This window comes from Bos taurus, chromosome 19 (assembly GCF_002263795.3).
Source record: "Bos taurus isolate L1 Dominette 01449 registration number 42190680 breed Hereford chromosome 19, ARS-UCD2.0, whole genome shotgun sequence".
NCBI classification, from domain to species: domain Eukaryota; kingdom Metazoa; phylum Chordata; class Mammalia; order Artiodactyla; family Bovidae; genus Bos; species Bos taurus.
In genome coordinates this window covers 58139663-58163630 of record NC_037346.1, presented here as the reverse complement: position 1 = coordinate 58163630, position 23968 = coordinate 58139663, and the positions used below count along the sequence as shown (strand labels likewise).

The window sequence follows — 23968 nt, the reverse complement described above, 5'->3', positions numbered from 1 at the left end:
AGAGATTTTGATGCCTGCTCACTTGCTCGGCCATTGCACTCCCCAGGGATTGAGGAGTTCCATAGCAAAAAAGGGATGAGCGTCCAGCGAAACTCCTACCTGTCAAGGGGTGGGGTAGAGAGACTCCAAGAAAGGGTCTCAAGTCAACCCCTTCTGTATCTAAAGAGACCGTTCAACCCATGATGCCAAATGGTCAGAGTTTTACAAAGAGGTCTGTTGACCATATGCCATATTTTGCCAACTAACCATCAAGACCCATGACATCAGAAAGGGCTTCTTGTGCTACCAGGTTCAAGATGTGGTCTCGGAGACAAAATGTAGAAGCTGACGTCTTAATCTTGGTAAAAGGCACAGGATTTGTGGGTAAGGGACAGGACGCCTGCAAACAGGGGTGTCCCGGGAAGGGCAGGTAACTTGCTCAACACGCAGGTGACCTTCCCTGGGCATCTGTATTTTCTCCACAACAGAAGGGCTGCCCTTCCCATACGGAAATGACAAGCCTTATCATCCCTGGCGTTCCCGTGAATACAGCAAGACCCACCCGGGATGCTTGGACAGGCATCCGCCTCTCCCAGCTGTGTCCAACCCTCCTCCCGGCACTCTCCTGTCTTCCTCTAGGCTTAACTGCAAGACTCACTTCCATGAAACTAACTGCAGAGTCACAATTCCCCCCACTTAATTTATTAAGCCGCTAAGAGACACAAAGACCTGCTCGGGTCTTAGGTATCCACGTTGGCGCTCCTGGACTGTGAACTTCTCACCGAGGGGGTGAACCCAGCGGCATCTCCCAAGGCTGAGCACTGGCCTGGGCCTGGGTCCTGCTCCGGTTCTTAATTTCCTGCTGTCTATTGTCTCTCCGATAAGTGCTGAACGAGGGGAAGGTATTATTTAATTGCTTTCAAGATATCAAACAAGCCAGGGTGGAGGTTATCTCATCTCCAACCCTTCTATTTTCCTAGCTCAAGGTTTGGTTACTTAGTTACTCAGCAAGCTGCAGAGGAAGGAGACAGCCCCACGGGTGACAGTGTAGACTGCACTCAGCAGATGGAGGGGAGGCCGGAAGAACGGCCGTTAGGACTCAGAGACGGACCGGAACCGGAGGGGAGCCGCCCAGGACAGCTCTTTCGAGGCATTCAAAGCCCGCGGAGGGAGGCCTCCATTACCTGGACAAAATCAACAACTGTTCTAGATTACACAGTTCCTTCACATCAGGTGGCCAAAGTATTGGAGCTTCAGCTTCAGCATCAGTTCTTCCAATGAATATTCAGGGATGACTTCCTTTAGGACTGACAGGTCTGATCACCTCACTGTCTACCTGATGAGAAGAGCTGACTCACTGGAAAAGACCCTGATGCTGGGAAAGATTGAAGGTGGGAGGAGAAGGGGACGACAGAGGATGGGATGGTTGGATGGCATCACCGGTTCACGGACATGAGTTTGAGAGAGCTCCGGGAGATTGTTTGGACAGGGAAGCCTGGCGGGCCGCACTTCACGGAGTCACAAAGAGTCAGACACGACTGAGCAACTGAACAACAGGCGTGTCTGAGGTGGGTGGATCTGACAGTAGTTTTTCCAGGCTGAACTCACCCCACCTGCCATATGGGGAGGCAGCAGAGAGGAGGAGTCACAAGGAAAGGCCAGCGAAGGGGGATTTCACTGCATCAGCTCATCCGAGATGAAGAGACTTGTTCAAGGAGGTCATGGAGAAGATGTGACCACTCTGTGACCTGAGAGCTGGCCAGGGGCAATCTCGGCGCCCCCTCCCCCCGTTCTAGGCCATTGCAAACATTGCCCTTGCTAGGAGCCATTTCAAAGACACAGTCTTGAGAGCAGTGTGCTGTTGAGACCATCAGACTGAATACATGACTGAACCCCACTAAAATGAAATTAGTCACTCAGTCATGTCTGACTCTTTGCAACCCCATGGACTGTACCCCACCAGACTCCTCTGTCCATGGGATTCTCCAGGCAAGAACACTGGAGTGGGTTGCCATTCCCTTCTCCAGGGGATCTTCCCAACCTAGGAATCGAACCCAGGTCTCCTGCACTGCAGGTGGATTCTTTACCATCTGAGCCACCAGGGAAGTCCGAGCCCCACTAAAGGCCTCTATAAACTTCTAAGATTCTGGTGAGCGGGTGAATCTTACAGTGCCCAAGAAAAGCCTCGTCAGTGAGTTTTCTGCTTCTTACACCGGCCACCTACCGATCTGGAGTGGCTGCCTTTCCCTCTTCTCTCCTTGCCCTCCGTGTACAGGGGAGGCCGTTCTGAACTTCACATGGGAAACTTCTGAGGTTGCAACCAACACATGTACCGATCGCCCCAGCGAGCTGCCCTGAAGAGAGATGGTTATTTAGCTGGTCCTTCTGGGGCAGTCTGGTTTTGCTGGTAGAACTCATATAAAACTGGTGGGGGGCGGAGAATGCATTGTCCCATTAGAGTTATCCTGAGGGCTGGCGGGGTGGGGGTGGGGGGTGGGAAGGAGGACAGTGAGAGCCACTGATTCGGCTCTTGTATAGATTAGAAAACGGATTTTTTTTTAAGGATGATAACAGGAGTTTGGCACTAATAGTTCAAGGCCTTTGGAAAGATAACACGGTTCCCGGGAAGGGAATTTGAGACTGGGATAGGCGTTTCCTGGGTCTTCCTTTTCCTCCTCTTCCTGGAAACAAGTTGGGTCACTGGTTGTAAACTGCAAGTGACAGCAGGTGTTGCTGTGGCAACTGCCCCCCCCACCCCGAGCGTGGGGCATTCTCTTGCGTTCAACCCTCGCTGCCCCGGCACTATAGCCAGCCCTCCATCTCCCAGCTGGTGGTGAGCAGGGGCACCCCACTTGTGTCAAGCTACGTGCCCAGCCCCTGTGCTCGGCACACAGAGAGAAGCAGGCTCCCAGACTGGCTGGAACATGAGTCAACCACCCGTCCATCTGGCCCCGAGCACCAGGATGACGACTCAAGCCCCATGATGACCGGCATCTCAGAAAGAGACACATCCAAGGGTAACCTTGATTTCCACCCTCACGGTGGGTACCCCAAGACACAGCTTGGCCCAGATAGAAATCGGCAGTTATTTGCTACCTTACCTGCCAGCCCCCTTCCCAGGTCTCTGGGGCTCACCCTACCTGCTAAAGAGTCTCTGGACTGTAACTTTCACTGGTGAATTGCAAATCAGATAACAGCACTGGACAGTCAGAGCCAGCTCAGCCCACAGAGAAAACTGTAGTTGGCGTTTGCTTTCTGTTTGCTCATCCTCTAAAATGTACTCACGATGTGGAGTGTATGTGTGTGTGTGAGTGTGTGAATACGTGTGTGACTGTGTGTACTTGGAGGAGGGTGAGGAAGGAGAGGCTGCAGGACTGAATGTGACTTATTAAACTTGGAACAGAAGCTGAATCATCACGGCCAAAAAACAAACAGCTGTCCCCGCATGTGACAACCCCCACTTCATGCATGTTCCTTCTCTTTGCTCCCTCCCAGCGGGGAGGAGGAGGGGCTGTGCCCAAGGTCAAGGTGAAGGAAGGGGATGGCTGTAGGGCCTCTGCCTCTCCAAGTTGTGGAGAGAGGGTAGAGTTGGGATGAGCTGCTCCAGTGTTGCGCCTCTGATTGCTCTCCCACCTGAATTTTGGAACCAAGAGCGGGCTCAGCCCTGAGCGGAGGGGCGCTGGCCACTGCATCCAGACGGGCATTCCCCTGGTCCTGTTTTCCTCCCGCTCCTTCCGGGGGCCTTGTGCCTGGGAGATGACCCACTGCTTTGCAAAGTTGTCTGAATTCAGACACGGCAGAAGTCCCAGAGCGAGTATGGGTCGACCAGCAGCCACTCCAGCTGTCTGAAATAGGCTGGGTGAAACAGAACCGACTCTGTGAAGGAGGACGGAAGACAGCTCGTGTCCGTGCCACCGATCTTGGGGAGGCTGAAATCGCTTGACCCTTCGCGCCCCGCACGAGGGTCTCCCTTTAGCCCTGGTGCCTGCGACCTCTGCCCGCAGCCACCCCGGGATTCTCCCGCAGCGCACCCCAGTCCGCCCACCCGACCGGGCGGGCGGAGCGAGCTGCGGTGACGTCATGGGGGGGCGTGGGGACAGGAGCCGAGGTGCCCGCGCTCCGCACTGCTAGTCCGAGCGGCGCAGCCACCCGCGCACGCGCTTGCTCCCCCGCGCCCGGAGCCTCAGTCCGCGGCTCGGCTCCCGGGGTCTGCGGGCCACGCTCCGGGGCGCGACTCGCGAACGGAGCCGGCGGCTCTAGACGCCGAGCGCCGGCCAAGCAGCTGCGCGCCCGGCCGCCGGGCTGGGTTGGGGACAGCCGCTGGGTGCCGGCGAGCCGAGCTGGCAGATTGCAGCGGAAAAGCAAAGGTGAGGTGTGTGGGCGTGCGTGTGCGTGTGCGTGTCTGTGGGTGTCTGAGAGAGAGAAACGCACTTGGGCACCTGGGTGCATCTGCGCTGCGTGGAGGTGCGCGCCCCGGCGTGCCCAGTGTAGGTCCCGGCGCGTGGCTCTCCACCCTTGTGCTTTCGTGGGTGGTTTTGGTGGGAATGAACGACAGCCGGTGTCCCGGCGCGAGCGGGGCGCCGTGGATCGCCTGTGCTGGAACGGACGTGTCCGCACAGCTGCAGGCTGGTGTGCGCGGCGTGCGCCCTTATCCAGCCCTGGTCTCCCAGCCGAGTGTCCAGGTGGCAGCTGCTGCGACGGGGACGACTCTGCCAGCTGCCTGCATCAGAACCCCGACGCGAGGACAGCGAGGCTAGCGAGGGGGATATCGCCGCGGCTCCTGCCGGCGCGCGCCCCCGGATCCCTCCCCCACCTACACCCGATCTGAGCCTGTGAGTGACAGGCAGCGGAGCAGGAGAAAAAAAAAAAGAGGGGCTTCTCCCTTGTTCTTCCTCGCCCAGTCGGGGACACGGATCCCGAGCGCTGTAGGGTCTGCTCCGCCCGGGCGGAGAGGACCGGTTGCCCAGGTTTGGAGAGACCGAGTGTCTGAGCAGCCCGAACCCCCCGGAGGCACCGGTCAAATCCCCAGGCGGCTGTCAGCGGTTCCCAGCCGTCGCTGGTGCCGGGCCCCGATCTGCCTTTGGAGATCAGGGTGCTGGCAGGACAATCCTTAATCCCTCCTCCTTCTCTGGAGATAGCAGGGAATCCTTTAAGAAATCCTTGGGTCTGATGGCCAGCGAGTTGGATGGTGCAGAGGCTAATTTTCTGTGCCAGCCTGGGGCACCCACTGAGCGGGCGGTGGGGATCCTTCCTCTCCCCTCTGCCCCTTCTGCCAGCGATGCCTCGGCTTCTCCTAAGCGCAAGAGCGCCCCACAGGGTGGCCCGCACCTGGCTTTTGGCTCTCGCCACCAGTGGGGCTCACGCTTCAGCCACCAGGAAAGGGTTAGGAGGCCTGAGGGAAGTGGGGTGGGGGCTGAATGGAGGGAAAGATGCTGGAGAGAAAGGGAAAACTGAAGTTGAAAAGGATTTAAGGTCATCTGGGACGCGAGGTCCCATTCCCAATGCTCAGTTCTTAGGCTGGGAACCGCAGACTCTCTGGGATGGGAGGGGATGCTCTAGATCAGGGGTCCCCAACCTCCAGGAAACATCCGGAAACCATCCCACCCTCCGGTCTTCCCTGGAACGGGTCGCTGGTGTCAGAAAGGCTGGGGACTGCTGCTAGACCATTCTCACCCTCCCCTCCAACAGGGCTGGACTCAATCTCAGAGGAAACCAACAACCAGACATTTCCCATACCTAACGATTTTTACGCTGGAAAAATAAAACAGAAAACCCAACTTCCTGGTACATTTAATCACAATCCAGCAGGTAGTGACGCCTGGCATTGGCGTCCACTTTCAATGAGACGCCAATGAAGCAGAAGTTGCTCGGAGATCCGAGGCAGCTGACTTCATCATTGATGCAATAAGATTCACTGTGATTCAAACTCATTTCTTCCTCAGAGGAGGCTTCTCACTCCACACTGGCTCCCCAGCTTACCCAGTCTGCCACCTTCACCAAGCTCTGAACTCTGTCTGGGGCTGCCTCTCTCAAAGGTGGAGAATGCTGCTTCTCAGGGGGAAAAGAAAAAAAACTGATCCCATTCAATCCCTTCCCATTGCTTGAGACTCCAGCCAAAAAGGCAGAGTCAGGGCTGGAGGTCAGCATTTCCTCCCATGCCGGCATCATCATCACTACCCCTGCAGCCCCGGGGTCTCCAGTCTCACCCAGACATCGGAGTGTAACTTTGCAGGTCACATAGATGGGACCCTGGAAATGCTAGTGATGAATGTCCACCCCAATGCAGGTGGTTTAAATAGGCTTTGGGGTTGGAAGAATTAAAATAACAAGACAGTTAGAAATGATATTGGAAACAGCCTGTGTTAATCTAAGGACATGAAAAACGGTTTCTTCACAGCTTCTGTTTTTAATTGCTGCCAGTTTATGCTTTTTACCCAACTCAGATATTGACTCCTGGGTCCCCAAAGTACTTTGCAGAAAGATCAGCCATGAAGCCCCCAGGCCCACTTTACAGACAGCTGTGTGGTGGGGAGGTCAGCACAGAAAAGACAAACAGTGCTCCCGGCAGTGCAGAATGAACCCGAGGCAAATGTAGGCAAGCACCCCGCAGTACTTGCTGCTGGCTAACTCTCCTGTAACTCATCAGCAGACTCTCCAAGCAGAAAGGAACAATGTCCAGTCTTCACTCAGGCGTCAGGGAAAGCACCCTGCTCCGGGGAAATGTGTCCTCCAGGTGAACTCCTCCCACTATGAGCTGAGCCCTTCAACGCTTTGCCAGCATCCCCCTTCCCAGAGTGACCTCTTCCCTGCCCTCCTTACTTCCCACTTCAGGGACTCAAGACCCAGCTCAAACATTCCTCATGTGAAGCCTCTGAATCTCCCAGAAGAGAAAGGCATTCTCAAGTCCCTTGTTCATATCTCCATGCAACTCACGCCCTTAGAGTTGGTGCCCTTCCTGTCTCCCCTCCTAAGATGTCACCTCCATGTCTGGTCCATTCTGTATGACAAAGAAGTGTCCCAGGGATGTTTTTTGAATAACCGCAGATAAATCATTTAATTATGTGATAAGCTATTGTTCTACATCTTAGGCCAAGCCAATAGTGTCCCAATTATTTTCTCAGGATGGAGGTAAGACCAGAGTCAGCTGCTTCAAACCAAAGCCCAATTATCAGTCAGTGGTTTTCCAATCCACTGAGCAGCGGCTGTGATGCTGTGAAAAGTAGAAAGCTTGGATGTCCTGTGTTCAAATTTCAACTTCACCAGTGACGCTCAAGGGAATGGGAGCAAGTTCCTTAAACTCGCTAAGTCTCAGTTTCCTCGTCTGTAAAATGGGGATAAGTATCCCCACATCATAGGATTGTTTGGAAGGTCAAGGAGACAGTAAATGTGAATCAGCCTGCCTTCCTCCCTCCTGGACCCTGTTTTTCCCCTTAATTAGAGGATCACAGGCAAATTCTCTGGGGTGTGAAATGATCTCCAGCATCCTGATGGGTGACTTAGGAAAGGATTCTCCAGGGCACCAGGAGGTCAAGCACTGGGTATCAGAGTCAAAGAGAGGAAACAAAAATCAACTAGAGCCAATATTTTAAAAATAAAAGCAAGCCAGATCTTTCTTTTTAATATTTAAGACTATAAACTGGTTCATTGTGTAGGCAGAGTTCAATAAATTAGAAATAAGTTGGTATTCATTGGAAAGACTGATGCTAAAGCTAAAGCTCCAGTCCTTTGGTCACTTGATGCAAAGAGCCAACTCATTAGAAAAGACCCTGATGCCGGGAAAGATTGAAGGCAGAAGAAGAAGGCGGAAGAGGATAACATGGTTGGATGGCATCACCGACTCAATGGAGATGAGTTTGAAAACTCTGGGAGGTGTGAAGGACAGGGAAGCCTGGCATGCTGCAGTCCATGGTATCCCAAAGAGTCAGACATGACTTAGCGACTGAACAACAAAAAATGAAAAAGGGAGAAAAGACAACATTTTTAGAGTTCTAATTAGGAGCCCAGCACAGCGCTAGGCATTTTCATCTTCATTTCATCACTTCGTCTTCATGATACCCCCATTTTAACAAAGGGGAGAGTGGTTGAGTACCTGGCATGGGGTCACATGGTCTCCATGGTTTTTTCACCTCTAAAGTCTGGCATTTTTCCACTATGGGATTTTCACAATAGAAAGACTCCAAAGCAGCTGTCAAGTCAGCATAGATTTCCTCAAGGGGGAAAGACCAGGAACGCAGGTGTCAGACTTTTCTAAGGTAGGGCTTCTCCGGGCTCTGTCTTCTCTACGTTCAGATCAGCCCGCTTCTTAGGAACCACTGTCTTGCAGGTAGAGTCAACTCCCACGTGTGTGTCACCAAAGATGACAAGACAAACTGGGATGACTTCACTCAAACCCTTCCCCGCCACTGGAAAAACAACTCCAATGGCCTGTGTGTGAGAATGAGCTGGTAGTGCTCACACTGGTGTGAAAGACAACACACTTTTCAACTGAAGAGCGTCTGAGAGAGCAAACCAGAAACACGGGAAGCTGGTGACAGCTTAAGTAACCTCTGGCAGATAAGTCGATCTTCTTTTCTTCCTTGCAGATGTCACAGTGGATCCTTTGCCTCTGGGACCCATGAAGGTGAGAATAAGACCTCTGGTGGGTTGGATCTAGCCTAAGACTAGAAGGCAGCCATGGATCTGGTGTCTGAACTCAATGAGACCCAACCTTGGCTGACCGCTCCATTCGACCTCAATGGCTCCGTGGGGGCAGCCAACATTTCAAACCAGACAGAGCCGTACTACGACCTGGCCAGCAACGTCGTCCTCACCTTCATCTACTTCGTGGTCTGCATCATTGGGTTGTGTGGCAACACACTGGTCATTTACGTCATCCTCCGCTATGCCAAGATGAAGACCATCACCAACATCTACATCCTCAACCTGGCCATCGCAGATGAACTCTTCATGCTGGGTCTGCCCTTCCTGGCCATGCAGGTGGCTCTGGTCCACTGGCCCTTTGGCAAGGCCATGTGCCGGGTGGTCATGACCGTGGATGGTATCAATCAGTTCACCAGCATCTTCTGCCTGACGGTCATGAGCATCGACCGCTACCTGGCTGTGGTCCACCCCATCAAGTCGGCCAAGTGGAGGAGACCCCGGACAGCCAAGATGATCAACGTGGCTGTGTGGGGCGTCTCTCTGCTGGTCATCTTGCCGATCATGATATATGCTGGCCTTCGGAGCAACCAGTGGGGGAGAAGCAGTTGCACCATCAACTGGCCAGGCGAATCTGGGGCCTGGTACACAGGCTTCATCATCTATGCCTTCATTCTGGGGTTCCTGGTGCCCCTGACCATCATCTGTCTCTGCTACTTGTTCATTATCATCAAGGTGAAGTCCTCCGGCATCCGAGTGGGTTCCTCCAAAAGGAAAAAGTCTGAGAAGAAGGTCACCCGCATGGTGTCCATCGTGGTGGCCGTCTTCATCTTCTGCTGGCTCCCCTTCTACATCTTCAACGTCTCTTCGGTCTCAGTGGCCATCAGTCCCACCCCAGCCCTCAAAGGCATGTTTGACTTCGTGGTGGTCCTCACCTACGCCAACAGCTGTGCCAACCCTATCCTCTATGCCTTCTTGTCCGACAACTTCAAGAAGAGCTTCCAGAACGTCCTCTGCTTGGTCAAGGTGAGCGGCACAGACGACGGGGAGCGGAGTGACAGTAAGCAGGACAAATCCCGGCTGAATGAGACCACGGAGACCCAGAGGACCCTCCTCAACGGAGACCTCCAGACCAGTATCTGAACTGCCTGAAAAATCCATCACTCAGACGCCAGGCTCTGCCAAATGGCCGGTGTGCTCCCCAGCCCCAGCCCTCTGCTTCCTCCCACCCATCACCTGGCTTCTAGAATAGGGATCTGCTCAGCAGGAGTCCAATTCAGAGAACAGGGTTTGAGTCGGCTTGCATGAGTGAATGGTAAGGTATTAAACTGATTACACCCCCCTTAGAGGGAACATATAGATGCAAGCAGACAATTCAGAGTCTGGAGAAGAGGAGATCCCGCCTGGGTGAGACCTTTAGAAACAACTGAAATTCAACAAAAACAGAAAACTCTGCGTGTTTGTGTGTTTAAAACCCCGTGTGTAATCTCGTGGTCTTACGTTTACACCTGCATATCCTTATCTAGTCCCTGTACAGCCATGACCTAGGTACGTTTCCTGAGTTCAAGGACACAAGTAGCAAGTTCAAATGTGCATAGCATAGAGGGACGTTTATTCCAATGTGGTACCCACAGAAATGGACTTACCATGAAGCCAATAAAGTTTAAGCTTCAGGGATCTCTCTTGCTTGGGCGGTATGTCACATGGTCATATGCTTTTGTAAAGAAAGAAAAATATGTAAAAGTAAGATATTTTTGTATTCTTTTTCTTAAAAAGGTCTCCTTAAATTGTATAAGTGTCCAGCCTCACAAAACTGGCCTCTGTCCCTGAGTTTTTGCTTCATTAATTTCAGGCAAGTTAAATCAAAGTAAAAAAAAAAGGAGGGGGCGGGTGAGGGAGAAGGTATTTAAGACCCAGAACATAAATTCATGTGTTTTCTCTTCTTAGATATAATCAAAGGATTATTCATCTCTCCAAAAGGACATTAAGTGGTTGTGGTCATCGATCATTGTATTTATCCAGACATGGCCTGCTCTAAGATTGCATCATTTTCTTCTTAAATTGCCTCAATTTTTCCTAGGGAGCCATGGAAGGGAGTGGGGTTGGGTGAAAAATCACTAACGTGCAAGGCAAAAAATAGACAATCATTCTTATAGGGAAACAATTTTATTCTCCTCACCATGAAAATAAATGAATAAGAACGAAGCAAAATTACACCTTTATGAGAAACCATAAAGTTGGTTTTTTTTTTAATGCCAGACATGTTCTCTCAATGAAAGAAAATGGAAATGTTACTCAACAATCCCTCAAAGGTACTTTTTAAGAACTCTCTACAAAGCTGGGCACTAATAAAATCACAGTGCATGCGGAAGGTCTGAGGACACGGCTCCAAAACCGTCAGCACAGGCACCAGCCAATAAATATGCCGAGTGTAGGGGGTGTGGGTGTGAGCGTTGGCGCAGCCCCATCCCTCACAGGTGTGGCCGTCCCACCTTCCTCACCCACAAAACACACAATAAACATCGACCTTTAATCCTCGGGCTTCCTGAGCTATTCCTCAAGCACCGTTACAGACAGGCACTTCACACCGTCAGGGACGTTTTTCCGTCCCTGAAACTGAAGACGGGCTTGTGTACGGGCAACAGGAAGAGAGGCAACACCCATTTCGTTGACCGATCGCAACTTCCGGGGTACAAAGAAATACACACTCGGGTGTTTGCCAGGATGCCATGGTCTCTGGGTTTGTACAAGAGCCTCACTCGTTGGGTTTTAGGTATCAATTTCACCATATTTGAAAACAAGCTTGCCTCTTCCAGCTGCCTGAGCACAGGCTGTCAGGATGACTGAGGACTCCACCTGTGGTCAGCATGCTGCTTCTGTTCTATCTGCCTAGGTCACCCACGCCACCTCCTTCCCCAAAGCATTGACTGAGACCCTGAAAATGTGTTCAAAAACACTTCCTCGTGGCCCAATGGCTGGGACTCTGTGCTCCCAATGCAGGGGGCCCAGGCTCAATCCCAGGTCAGGAAACTGGATCCCACGTGCTGCAACTGAAGATCCCATGTGCTGAAACTAAGACCCCCCCCACCCCAAACAGCCAAATAAATAAAAAATAAAGGTGTTTTTAAAAAAATATTGATGATAGATAAGTCCATGCAAAAATAAAAAGAAGTACAATTTCGAGACTATAAAGAAAGTTGTCACACACGAAACACACCTGCAGTACAGACTTCCCTGGCGGCCCAGTGGTTAAGATGCCACGCTTCCACTGGAGGGGGTGTGGGTTTCATCTCTGATCAGAAAACAGATGCCTCAGGCCTCATGTTGTGGCCAAAAAAATGCTTGCAGTGAAATCCCACAAAGTTACTAAAAGAAAGTTCAGCTGCAAGGTCAGTTCAGGACATCTTAGCAGCCACAACTGATGGACAGCGATTTCCCCTCCCTCTCCCCTTCCCACCCCCTTCCGTAAAAATAAGCAAGATTTGCAATAAAATGCTTTAAACCCAACTTTACCATTATTATATGTGCTAAGTCACTTCAGTCCGACTCTGTGCAATCCCATGGGCTGTAACCCACAAGGCTCCTCTGCCATGGGATTCCCCAGGCAAGAATACTGGAGTGGGTTTCCATTTCCTCCTCCAAGGGATCTTCCCGACCCAGGGATGGAACCCAGGTCTCCTGCATTGCAGGTAGATTCTTTATTACTAGCGCCATCTGGGAAGCCCTTACCATTATTATAATATGAGATATTCCTGGGCCTTTACATAAATGCTGACATTTACTTAAGAGAAGTGATTCCAAGGGACCAAGAATTGGTAGAAGTAATTTCAGGGCAGACAGACAAGTTTTAGGGCACTCATGCCCCTGCGATCAGAGAAGCTGCCTGCAGGGCTGTTGCCATTTTTCCCTCCAGGGGATCTTCCTGACCCAGGGATCAAACCCACATCCCCTGCCCGGCAGGCAGATTCGTTACCACTACACCACCTGGGAAGCCATTGATGCTATAATTCTGCCCAAATAAGCCATCATGTTTCTACTCTACAAGGAAGTATTCTCCACTTTATGAACAATCTCTTTCTACGATAATTTGCTCTCAGGTTCTTTTCTTTGCTCCAAAGGAGGGGACACATATTTTCATTTAAATGTTAATGCAATTTTAGTTTCAAATTTTAATTTCAGCCTCCACTCGACATATAATTATGAAGACAGATCTGTGGGATGGTAGGAAAGAATAAAAAGTGATGCACTGCTTTGATTTTAGGGTATCTGAGCATTTGGGTTATGCAAGCTACTATTTAACCTTCTATTCACATGGGTAGCAAAGAGCTGATTAAATCTAAGTGGGTGTAACGAGAAAGGCATCAGCAGAGGTGACAGGACACTGGGGCCTGTGTTGATTGATGTCGGCTCGTCTTTCAGTAACACAGAGAGTTGAGTAAGACTGCACGTGGGGCTGGAACTTTGGTGAAGTTCATGTCACAACTTGGAACAGTCTAGGAGGATGCAGGACATGGGAGGATGGAAGGATGCTGTGTTTCTTTCTTTTACTTGCTTTTCTGAAGAAGAAGGGGCTTCCCGGGAGGCTCAGCCGTAAAGAATCCGCTTTCGAGGCAGGAGACCCACCTGCAGTGCAGCAGAAGCGGGGAAGATCCCCTGCAGGAGGAAATGGAAACCCACTGCAGTATTCTTGCCTGGAGAATCCCAGAGACAGAGGAGGCTGGCGGGCTCGCAAAAGAGTCAAACATGACTTAGCGACTAAACCACCACCACCACCATGAAGAAGAAAACTGGAGGAGCCATGCTCCATTGGTTGTGACTGCTCAGCAGTCCCAAGATGAATGTGTAGCTGGTCTTGAGTAATCACGTGTGATTTTATTGCATGCATTTAAAACTTTTATTTTATTGAAATATAGTTGATTTACAATGTTGTGCTAATTTCTGCCGTACAGCAAACTGTGACTCAGTTATACGCATTCTTTTTCCTATTCTTTTACATTTATGGTTTACCTCAGGATATTGGCTCCAGTTCCCCGTGCTATGCAGCAGGATCTTCTGCTTATCCATTCTATATATAATAGTTTATTGCATGCATTTTTCTGTAACAACTTTTCTGACCATTTCAACTTTAAAAAAAAAATTTTTTTTGGTTATTTATTTCTTTTGGCACCTGGACAAGGACCTGAACCCTGGGCCCTCAGCCAACTGTTTCATCTTATAATCATACTTCTTTTTGTATTTGCATAAACTTATTTATCTCTCATAAATGGTAGGCAGAGAAGAAAATGTAGCCTGGTTGCTGAGACTTCCAGAGTTGGCAATGACCTGGAGTCTGCTTAAACAAATTCATCCTCTCTTTCAAGACAAAATCTAGCTATTGAAGTGCTTGGCTCCAGCTGCCCTAAATAGGGGCTCCATGCTGGGAAAAGTGCACAGCCTGGTCATTGACAGGAGTAGCAAGTGGATGACTGTCAAGACAGATGTATGTAATCAGCCCCGACAAGGGTTTCCCTGATAGCTCAGTTGGTAAAGAATCCGCCTGCAATGCAGGAGACCCCAGTTAGATTCCTGGGTCGGGAAGATCCACTGGAGAAGGGATAGGCTACCCACTCCGGTACTCTTGGGCTTCCTTTGTGGCTCAGCTGGTAAAGAATCCACCTGCAATGTAGGAGACCTGGGTTTGATCCCTGGGTTGGGAAGATCCCTGGAGAAAGGCAAGGCTACCCACTCCAGTATTCTGGCCTGGAGAATTCCATGGACTATACAGTCCATGGGGTTGCAGACTCAGACATGCCTGAGTGACTTTCACTTTCAATCTGCCCCAGATGGGGCTATTCAATCAAGATGGCCAAGTTTCAATGAAAAACAGAAAGGAACTTTGGCCTTGTTGGGAAAAAACATGGCAGGAAAACCATCAAAAGGTTCCACATGTTTCTTCCCTGGTGGTCCAGTGGTTAAGAAGTCACCTTGCACCGCAGGGGATGCAGGTTTGATCCCTGCCTGGGGAACGAAGATCCCAACTCCACGGAGCAACTAAGCCCGAGACACAACTACTGAGCCTGTGCATCACTAGAGAGTCCATGAGAGTCCGTGTGCCACAAGGGAAGATGCCTCATGACGCAATGAAGATTCCACGTGCCAGGTAAATATTTTTATTTTTAAAAGGCTCCCTATGTGATGGGGAAGGTCTGATGCGTGTCTCTGAAACGCTCATCATCACACAAATCACACTATTTGGCAGACCAAGCATTCAAGCTTATCAGTTCAGTTCAGTCACTCAGTCATGTTCGACTCTTTATGACCCCATGGACTGCAGCACACCAGGCTTCCCTGTCCATCACCAACTCCCAGAGCTTACTTAAACTCATGTCCATCGAGTCAGTGATGCCATCCAACCATCTCATCCTCTGTTATCCCCTTCTCCTCCTGCCTTCAATCTTCATCAGGGTCTTTTCCAATGAGTCAGTTCTTCACATCAGGTGGCCAAAGTATTGGAGTTTCAGCTTTAGCATCAGTCCTTCCAATGTATATTCGGGACTGACTTCCTTTAGGATGGACTGGTTGGATCTCCTTGCAGGCCAAGGGACTCTCAAGAGACTTCTCCAACACCACAGTTCAAAAGCAGCAATTCTTCCGTGCTCAGCTTTCTTTATAGTCCAACTCTCACATCCATACATGACCACTGGAAAAACCATAGCCTTGAATAGATGGACCTTTGTTGGTAAAATAATGTCTCTGCCTTTTAATATGTTGTCTAGGTTGGTCATAACTTTTCTTCCAAGGAGCAAGAGTCTTTTAATTTCATGGCTGCAGTCATCATCTATAGTGATTTTGGAGCCCCCCAAAATAAAGTCTGTCACTGTTTCCACTGTTTCCCCATCTATCTGCCCTGAAGTGATGGGACCAGATGCCATGATTTTAGTTTTGTGAATGTTGAGCTTTAAGCCAACTTTTTCACTCCCCTCTTTCACTTTCATCAAGAGGCTCTTTAGTTCTTCACTTTCTGCCATAAAGGTGGTGTCACCTGCATATCTGAGGTTATTGATATTTCTCCTGGTAATCTTGATTCCAGCTTGTGCTTCATCCAGCCCAGCATTTCTTATGATGTACTCTGCATAGAAGTTAAATAAGCAGGGTGACAATATACAGCCTTGATGTACTCCTTTCCCTATTTGGAACCAGTCTGTTGTTCCATGTCCAGTTCTAACTGTTGCTTCTTGACCTGCATACAGATTTCTCAAGAGGCAGATCAAGTGGTCTGGTATTCCCATCTCTTTAAGAATTTTCCAGAGTTTGTTGTCTACACAGTCAAAGACTTTGGCATAGTCAATAAAGCAGAAGTAGATTTTTTTCTGGAACTCTCTTGCTTTTTCAATGATCCAGCAGATGTTGGCAATTTGGTCTCTTGTTCCTCTGCCTTTTCTAAATCCAGCTTGAACATGTGGAAGTTCATGGTTCACATATTGTTGAAGCCTGGCTTGGAGAATTTTGAGCATTACTTTACTAGGGTGTGAGATGAGTGCAATTGTGCGGTAGTTTGAGCATTCTTTGGCATTGCCTTTCTTTGGGATTGGAATGAATACTGACCTTTTCCAGTCCTATGGCCACTGCTGAGTTTTCCAAATTTGCTGGCATATTGAGTACAGCATTTTCACAACATTATCTTTTAGGATTTGAAATAATTCAGCTGGAATTCCATCACCTCCACTAGCTTTGTTCGTAGTGATGCTTCCTAAGGCCCACTTGACTTCACATTCCAGGATGTCAAACTTATAAGTAATAGCTTATAATCAGCCACTTTTCTAATCTCTATTTTTTTGTCAGATTCAAATATACAGAATTTCCTATCAAATGTTCTACCAAAGCAAACCTTCCCCTAAGTGGAAGGTTTTGGTTCTAATATGTGAATTTCTAGGAAAATTCCCATAGGCAGAGCCTCTAATATTTTTCCTAGAAGCTCATCTAGAAAGTAGGCATCAGGGACCGTATTCTACTTACAGCTGAAAAGAGTGTGTAGCTGTTACTGGAGTCAGCAGACCCTCAGGGCTGAGAATAACACCTCAAGGCTTCACACCCCTCCCCACTCCCACCGCCAGTTCCATCGACTGACTGCCCTTCGGCTTCAAGTCCGTGGTGACTAAACACAGGCTGGCGCCTGGTTTTCTCCTGTAGATATGTCAGGTTACATACGTCTGGACTACGCTTAAAAACAGAGGTGAGGCTTCCCTGGTGGCCCAGTGGTGGAGAGTGTGCCTGCCAGTGCAGGAGACACAGGTTCAGTCCCTGATCTGAGAAGATCCCACATGCCATGGGCGCCTAGAAGCCCACAGGCTACAACTCCCGAGCCTGTGCTCTGGAGCCCGGAAGCCGCAACTACTGAGCCCATGCGCCCTAGAGCCCTCGCTCTGCAACAAGAGAAGGCACTGCAATGAGAAGCTTGCTCGCATCAACTAGAGAAGAGCCCAAGCAGCAACAAGGACCCGGCAGAGCCAAAAACAAGTAAATAATAAAATTATTTTTTTAAGACCTTTAAAAAAAAAAAAAAGCTAATTATTAACTGAGATTTAGCCAAGCTGAACAGAAAACATTATCAGTTCTCCTAAGACGAAAAGTGAGTAAAATATCATTAAACAAAATGCTGCAACTTGATGACTGGGCTCCGTCTGCTCCCAGGACAAAGATTTTCAGCATGAGAGCTGATGACACAGAGCCTCGACTTCAGGTGGGTGGGGAGAAAGAGGCTCTGTTTCATCTCTCTCTGCTCTCCTGGTGTCACTGAAGGACCAGCCCTGGGGGAGGAAAAGACCTCTTTCTGAGGACGCATGTCTGGTCCAGAGGGGGAGGATTTGTGTCCAGATCCTGTAAGGACTGGAAGAAGAAGAGGGTTGTCCTGGTTAAAGATAAAATCGCCCCATCCTTTCAGAGAAGCCTGTCCAGGCATGGGATGCAAGGCCCACTTAAAAAGAAATCCAGAATGACTTCCTAGGCTTTACCCACACCAGTTACTCAGTGATCGCAGCCTCCAATCGCTTAAGCAATAGAGAAGGTCCCTTGGCTGCGAAGAGAAATAGAGGGGTGTGCTGTGATTTACCAAATAAGACTGCGGTAGTTTGCATGCAGGAGACGCAGTGGTCCCAAGTCCTTACAAGGAATAGATTACAAGGTAGCCAGCACAGGGGTCCTGAGAGAAGACGGCTAGTCTCAAAAGAGGACTAAGGGCTTCCCTCATAGCTCGGTCAGTAAAGAATCTGCCTGCAATGCGGGAAACCTGGGTTCGATTCCTGGGTTGGGAAGGTCCCCTGGAGAAGGAAATGGCAACCCACTCCTGTATTCTTGCCTGGAGAACCCCATGGATAGAGGAGCCTGTTCGGATACAGTTCACGGGGTTGCAAGAGTCGGACACAACTGAGCAACTAAACCACCACCACTTCCCTGGTAGTCCAGTGATTAAGATCCGAGCTTCCACTGCAGGGGGCATGGGTTCGAGCCCTGGTGGGGGAACTAAGATCTTGCATGTTTCCTGGCATGGCCAAAAACAGGAAGGTCGGCCACCAGCTCTGCAGGACTACCTACAGATGCACCAGTACCCCAAAAGGCAGCAACACCCTCTGGGACAGTATCCCACCTCTGGTCTGGAAGGTGGCTGGGTATCAGTTTCTTCAAGGCTCCCTGTCCCCCAGGCCAGGGAACATGGTCCATTCCTGAGAAGCCAGATCTTTTTTTCTCATGAGTGTTCTTTTTTAACAAGAACCCCAAATGGTTCTTACATAACACAATGAAAGCTTAGCTGTTTTCTTATCCTTTACCAGCATCCACTTCTCCAGCGAAATGGACCATCTTCTAAGGCTCTTAAGTTCAAGGACTTCCCTGATCCAGTGGTTAAAACTCCACACTTGCAGTGTAAGGGTGTGGGTTTGATCCCTGGTTGGGGAACTAAGATCCCGCATGCCACGTGACGCTGCCTAAATCAGTAAGACTCTCAAGTTCAGCTCAACTGGTACCTTCGCTGCCCTGAGTTTGCTCAGACACATACAGACCACACCCCCGAGCCAGGGCATGCACACGGGATGCCGGTGCACGTGAAGAACACGTTCACATGTGTGCATGTGACATGAATGCACACACACAGGAAGTGGACGTGTAACACACTCGCGTGCACACATGGCACAACCTCTGCATCTCTGGGGCAAGATCTCAGATTCGGAGAATCGCCAAGGCTTTCAACCGAGGAAGAGAACTAGAACCTGACTAACTCCTCTGAAGTCTAAGGATGTTGAGTCATCTCTTTCTCGATGGGGAAGGAGGACATTGGGCCGGCAGTAACTTTTCATCCAGAGGATTCTGTGCCAGGCCACAGACTGCACACCAAGCCCCAGCCAACTGTCCCTGCAACAACACTTTAAGTTTAAAAAAAAGAAAAGGCAAAAGGGTGTGGACAATTCACTACAAATCACTCCCACCAGTCAACCACCCTAAAGCAGATCCTGCTCATACAATACTTTTGCATAAGAAACACATGACAACTGCTTTGCAGAAAAATCACTCCAAATAATTTTTTTTTAATTGATCCTTACTGAGGACAGTGTTTCAATAGACATTCCCCACCCCCACCCCCCACGACGGCTCAAGCGGTAAAGAATCCACCTACAGTGCAGGAGACACAGGAGATGTGGGTTCAATCCCTGGGTCAGAAAGATCCCCTAGAGGAGGAAACGGTAGCCCACTCCAGTATTCTTGCCTGGGAAAACTGCACAAACAGAGGAGCCTGGTGGGCTACAGTCCATGGGGTCACAAACAGTTGGAGGTGACAGAGCACACACACGCACATCAACCAAAACCACCACCACCCCGCCCACCGTGCCAGCTTCCTAATATAAATCTGAGCGAAACTGAGATGCTCGGCCACCAAGAGAATGAATCACAGTTCTCTTTCTCAACCATGAACGCACCTCCACAAAAGCATGTCTTCAAGATAAAAGAAGTCCTCCCTTCACCCACTGTTCCACCCCGTCCATTTTCACAGCTCGAGACACCTGCATCAGCCCATCCTGTGCATTTGTGCATTTTCTTTTTTGGCCGGGGGAGGGGGTGGAAGGGAGGGGCATGCAGCGTGTGGGATCTTACTTCCCTGACCAGGAATCAAACCCACCCCCTCCACTGGAAGCATGGGATCTTAACTGGAAGCATGGGACCGCCAGGGAAGCCCCTCATCCCATGCTTCTAAAGACCAGCCAGTATGTGACGGAGAAGAGCATCTTTTTAGAGCCTTCCTTGATGAACTGAGTGGCTCAAATGGTAAAAAGTCTGCCTGTAATGCAGGAGACCTGCATTCGATCCCTTGGTCAGGAAGATCCCTGGAGGAAGGCATGTCAACCCACTTCAGTATTCTTGCCTGGAGAACTCCATGGACAGAGGAGCCTGGTGGGCTATAGTCCACGGGGTCATAGAGAGTCAGATGTGACTGAGCAACTTTCACTCTCTTTCAGTATGTGATGGGGAACAGCATGTTCTTAGAGCCTTGCTTGAACAGGAGTCTCCAGGGCTCATTCTCAAGATGATTTAGAGTTAGCTTAGTTCCAGCTGCACTGCCACTTTAAAGTCTAGACACTTCTAGAGCAAAGGCTCAGACTGGATTAAGACTCAATTTGGCTTCCACTTACAATGCTTTCTTTTTTTTTTTTTTTTTTTAAGATTAGTCTCCTACTTCCAATAGTTCCCAGAGTAATCGAAGTTCATGAAAAAGATAATGGAGACGTCAAATTTCTGACTAAAACAGAGAACGAGGAAGTTGATGACAGAGGCTTGTCCCAGGAAGACCAGAACTGGCCTGAACAGAAGGACGTGGTGGGGAGAGCTGGAGGGTTTTCTCCATATGTCGGTAGAGTCACTGTAATAATGAAGGACGATCCGAAATTCAAGCATGCTGTTTTGGCTGTAATGGGTGCATATGTGTTACTATTTGTAAATCCTAAAATGAAAAACAGTTCCTGGGACCAGATTGAAGAAAGTTCTGTTGAAAAAGAGAGAAAGTCATCTATTTAAAACGTTCCACTTTCTGTAGAGAACGAAACAATGTGGAGATGTCTTTGCCTTGTTTGAATAAATGATTCATCAGCTAAAAGAATAAAACAAAACAGTCTCCCAAATAGCTCTCCCAAGTGGATGGTGCTGTATTATTCATTACAGCTCCTCTGGGAGGTGACAGACCTCAGCTGTTTCACGGTCTTTCCCTCCTGTACCCTCACACGACCCCCTCTGCTTGCTCCCGGCGTTTCAGGTGGCACCGGTCACATCCTCAGGCATGCCGTGTGGCGCAGGGACTGTCTTTGCAACAAGGAAACCCCATTCCTCCTCGATCATAGACGTGACAGCTCTAGTCCAGAGTCATCCTGAGACCTGAGATCCTTTGCTGCAGTGCTTACACCGAGAAGCACCTCTCCTCCAGCAACAAAATACGAAGAAACTGTGTGGGACTAAAAACAACTGCGTGTATGCACAGGTGGGGCAAAATTATGGACCAAAGATAGGAAAAGACCCAAAAAAAATCCCTGCTGTCACTTCTGAAGAGCCAGGAGCAAACAGTGGGTGTCAAGAGCAAAAGCAAGGGAACGTGTCCTGCGCACACAGCGGGGTGGGCACACCCCAAAGCCACCCCTCCAGCCTGACGCCCTGAACACACCCCCTACCCTCACCCCATATAAGGAACAAGCTAGCTTTGGGGAATAAGCAAGGGGCCCTGTGCAGGGGCCCCAATAGAGCCTTGTCTGAATTTGCTGTCTGGTTTATGATCAATTTCTATTGATTAAGGAGGCCAAGAACCCTTGTGGGTATCAGCCTCGCTCATGCCTCTTCTCCATCTCTCCAGCCTTCCTATCTTGGTGTTGTCTCAGACAGAAGCAGTTTATTAACAGCTCGTGGAGTAGGAGGAAAAGGTTTCCAGTTAGAACAACCTGCTAAGGACCATGTGTTTGGAGGAGGAAATCAGCCAGGTCCAGCCCCACAGGGCCGCCACTCTCCCCAGCTGATCCCGAGGAAAAGGAACGATTCAACTCCCCACGATGATCTGAAAGCCTTTTCCCCAGGAAGGGTCTCCATCAAGTTTCCAAGAGCCGAGAACCGTCTCACTAAGAGCAGAGTGCGGAGTGAGTGGTACTTTCAGAGCTCGCTGAAGACGGTCTAGTGTGAGGTGTGTTCCTCATAGTCATCCTCACTCCTTGTTCCAGAGTCACTCTATCCAGCCTTCTCCAGCTGTCACGCACCATAAACAACAGTGGGTTTTTATAAACAGCAGATCAATCATCATCAGAGGAGACTGAAGGCTCTTCACACTCGCTCTCGAATGCATTTCGCCCTCCTCGTCTGCTGTTTTGAGTGGTCCCGGCATCGTTCCTGGCTCCCCCTTTCTGAAGGTGCTGGAGGTAATGGGAGGCTTCGGGCTCCTTTCCATCCCCATCTGTGAAGGCTTAAAGGAGTTTTCTTTCTCCTTCCATGCTCTACCCATACCAGGAAACCTGGGACACCCAGAAAACGCCTCCAGCAACCTCGAAGGTAAAAAGGGTTTTAACTATGTGCTGTGTTGGGTGTTTGTTTTTTTTTTTTTTTTTCGCCTTTTCATAGTGTTCATGGGGTTCTCAGGGCAAGGATATTGAAGTGGTTTGTCATTCCCTTCTCCAGTGGACCACATTTTGTCAGAACTCTCACCATGCGGTCCATCTTGGGTGGCCTTACACGGCATGGCTCACTGAGTTAGACAAGGCTGTGATCCAAGTGATCAGTTCGGTTAGTTTTCTCTAATTGTGATTTCCATTCTGTCTGCCCTCTGATGGAGAAGGATAAGAGGCTTGTGGCAGCTTCCTGATGGGAAGAACTGGCTGTGGAGGAATCTGGGTCTTGCTCTGATGGGGTGGGGCCATGCTCAGTAAATCTTTTAATCCAATTTTCTGTTGATGGGTGGGGCTGTGTTCCCTCCCTGTAGTTTGGCCTGAGGCCAGACTATGGTAGGGGTAATGGCAACCTCCTTCAAAAGGACTTTTGCATGCACTGTTGTATTCAGTGCCCCTGACCCCACGGCAGGCCACTGTGGACCCACGCCTCCGCCAGAGACTCCTGGACACCCACAGGCATGTCTGGCTCAGTCTCTTGTGAAGTCACTGCTCCTTTCTCTGGCGTCCTGGTGTGCACAAGGCTTTGTTTGTGCCCTCCAAGAGTCTGTTTCCCCAGTCCTGTGGAAGTTCTGTAATCAAATCCCACTGGCCTCCAAAGTCAAATTCCCGGGGGGTTCTCAGTCCCTTTGCCCCATCCCCAGGTTGGGAAATCTGTTGTGGGTCCTAAAACTTTCAAAACAGTGCAAGAACTTCTTTATAATATGTGGAGAATAGGTGTGTGCTGAAGCCAGAAATTGTTACTACTATCATGGTATCTTGGTATATTTTTGCTAATATGTCATTCCTATGTGCTCAGGATTTAGACGAAATAGCTAATGTTGCTCATGTTTTCAAATAAGCTGCACCAGCCTTTGTAATTGTGTGAGCTTCTGTCAAATGAATTTACTTCAATCTTCACTGTTATAATTGATGGTATATACTAGAAACCAAGAAGTAAACTTTTTTTTTTTTAGTGACTTTATTTATTTTTGCAAGTGTACTATTTCAGAAACCACCTCCACAAGAAATCACACTCTCAGTGAAGGAACACAGGGCGAAGTCTGTTCATGAGGCCAGCCATGTGGACTCAGCTCGGTTCCTGCCTACTTCTGAAAAAGATCCCACAGATTCAGGAGAATGAACCAGAGTTCTAGCTAACACAACCCACCTAAAATGGGGAACTGGAAACTTTAGAATTTTACAATTTGTCTTAGAACTCCCAGCCCAGTGAAAAGCATTCAAGACGTTCTCTAGATGTCTTAGCCATTATTTGCCTGATAGCAAAAGAAAAAAGAAAAAAAAATCAGGGCTTAAAAACAGACAACCAGGTCTTCCTTGGCGGTCCAGTGGTTGGGACTTATCCTTCCAGTGCAGGGGGTGTGGGTTCGATCCCTGGTCAGGGAGCTAAGACCCCACATGCCTCAGGGGCCAAAAAACCAGAACACAAACAACAGAAGCAATATTGTAACAAATTCAATAAAGACTTTTAAAATGGTCCACTTCAAAAAAAAAAAAATCTTTTAAAAAGTCCCATTTAGTACAATGACTTTTTAACAGCCCCATCTGATTTCTTCCAGATTTTGTAAAATAGTTTAAGTAGCATGACAAAGTCACGGTAAAGCAGACGACCAAAGGGATGCTCTAAGAATGTCATAAAGACATGTCAGATTTGCCAGTACCAGACTGATGACAGAGAAATGTCAAGAGTTTTG

At 49.3% G+C, this 23968-nt stretch overlaps 2 protein-coding genes across 7 annotated transcripts in view; one reads left to right on the top strand and one right to left on the bottom strand.

The window, feature by feature from the left end:
* SLC39A11 (solute carrier family 39 member 11) overlaps positions 1-23968 on the bottom strand; it is a 376204-nt gene that overhangs the window by 339545 nt on the left and 12691 nt on the right. The gene's annotated exons all lie outside the window — the stretch shown is intronic.
* SSTR2 (somatostatin receptor 2) lies at positions 4257-23228 on the top strand. Of its 3 annotated transcripts, XR_009491481.1 has the most exons (3): positions 4262-4346; positions 14592-14755; positions 20305-23228. XR_009491481.1 is itself a non-coding variant. In XM_005221140.5 (2 exons), the coding sequence occupies exon 2, from the start codon at positions 8653-8655 to the stop codon at positions 9757-9759; it is 1107 nt and encodes a 368-aa protein (XP_005221197.1). In that variant the 5' UTR covers positions 4257-4346; positions 8562-8652; the 3' UTR covers positions 9760-10832.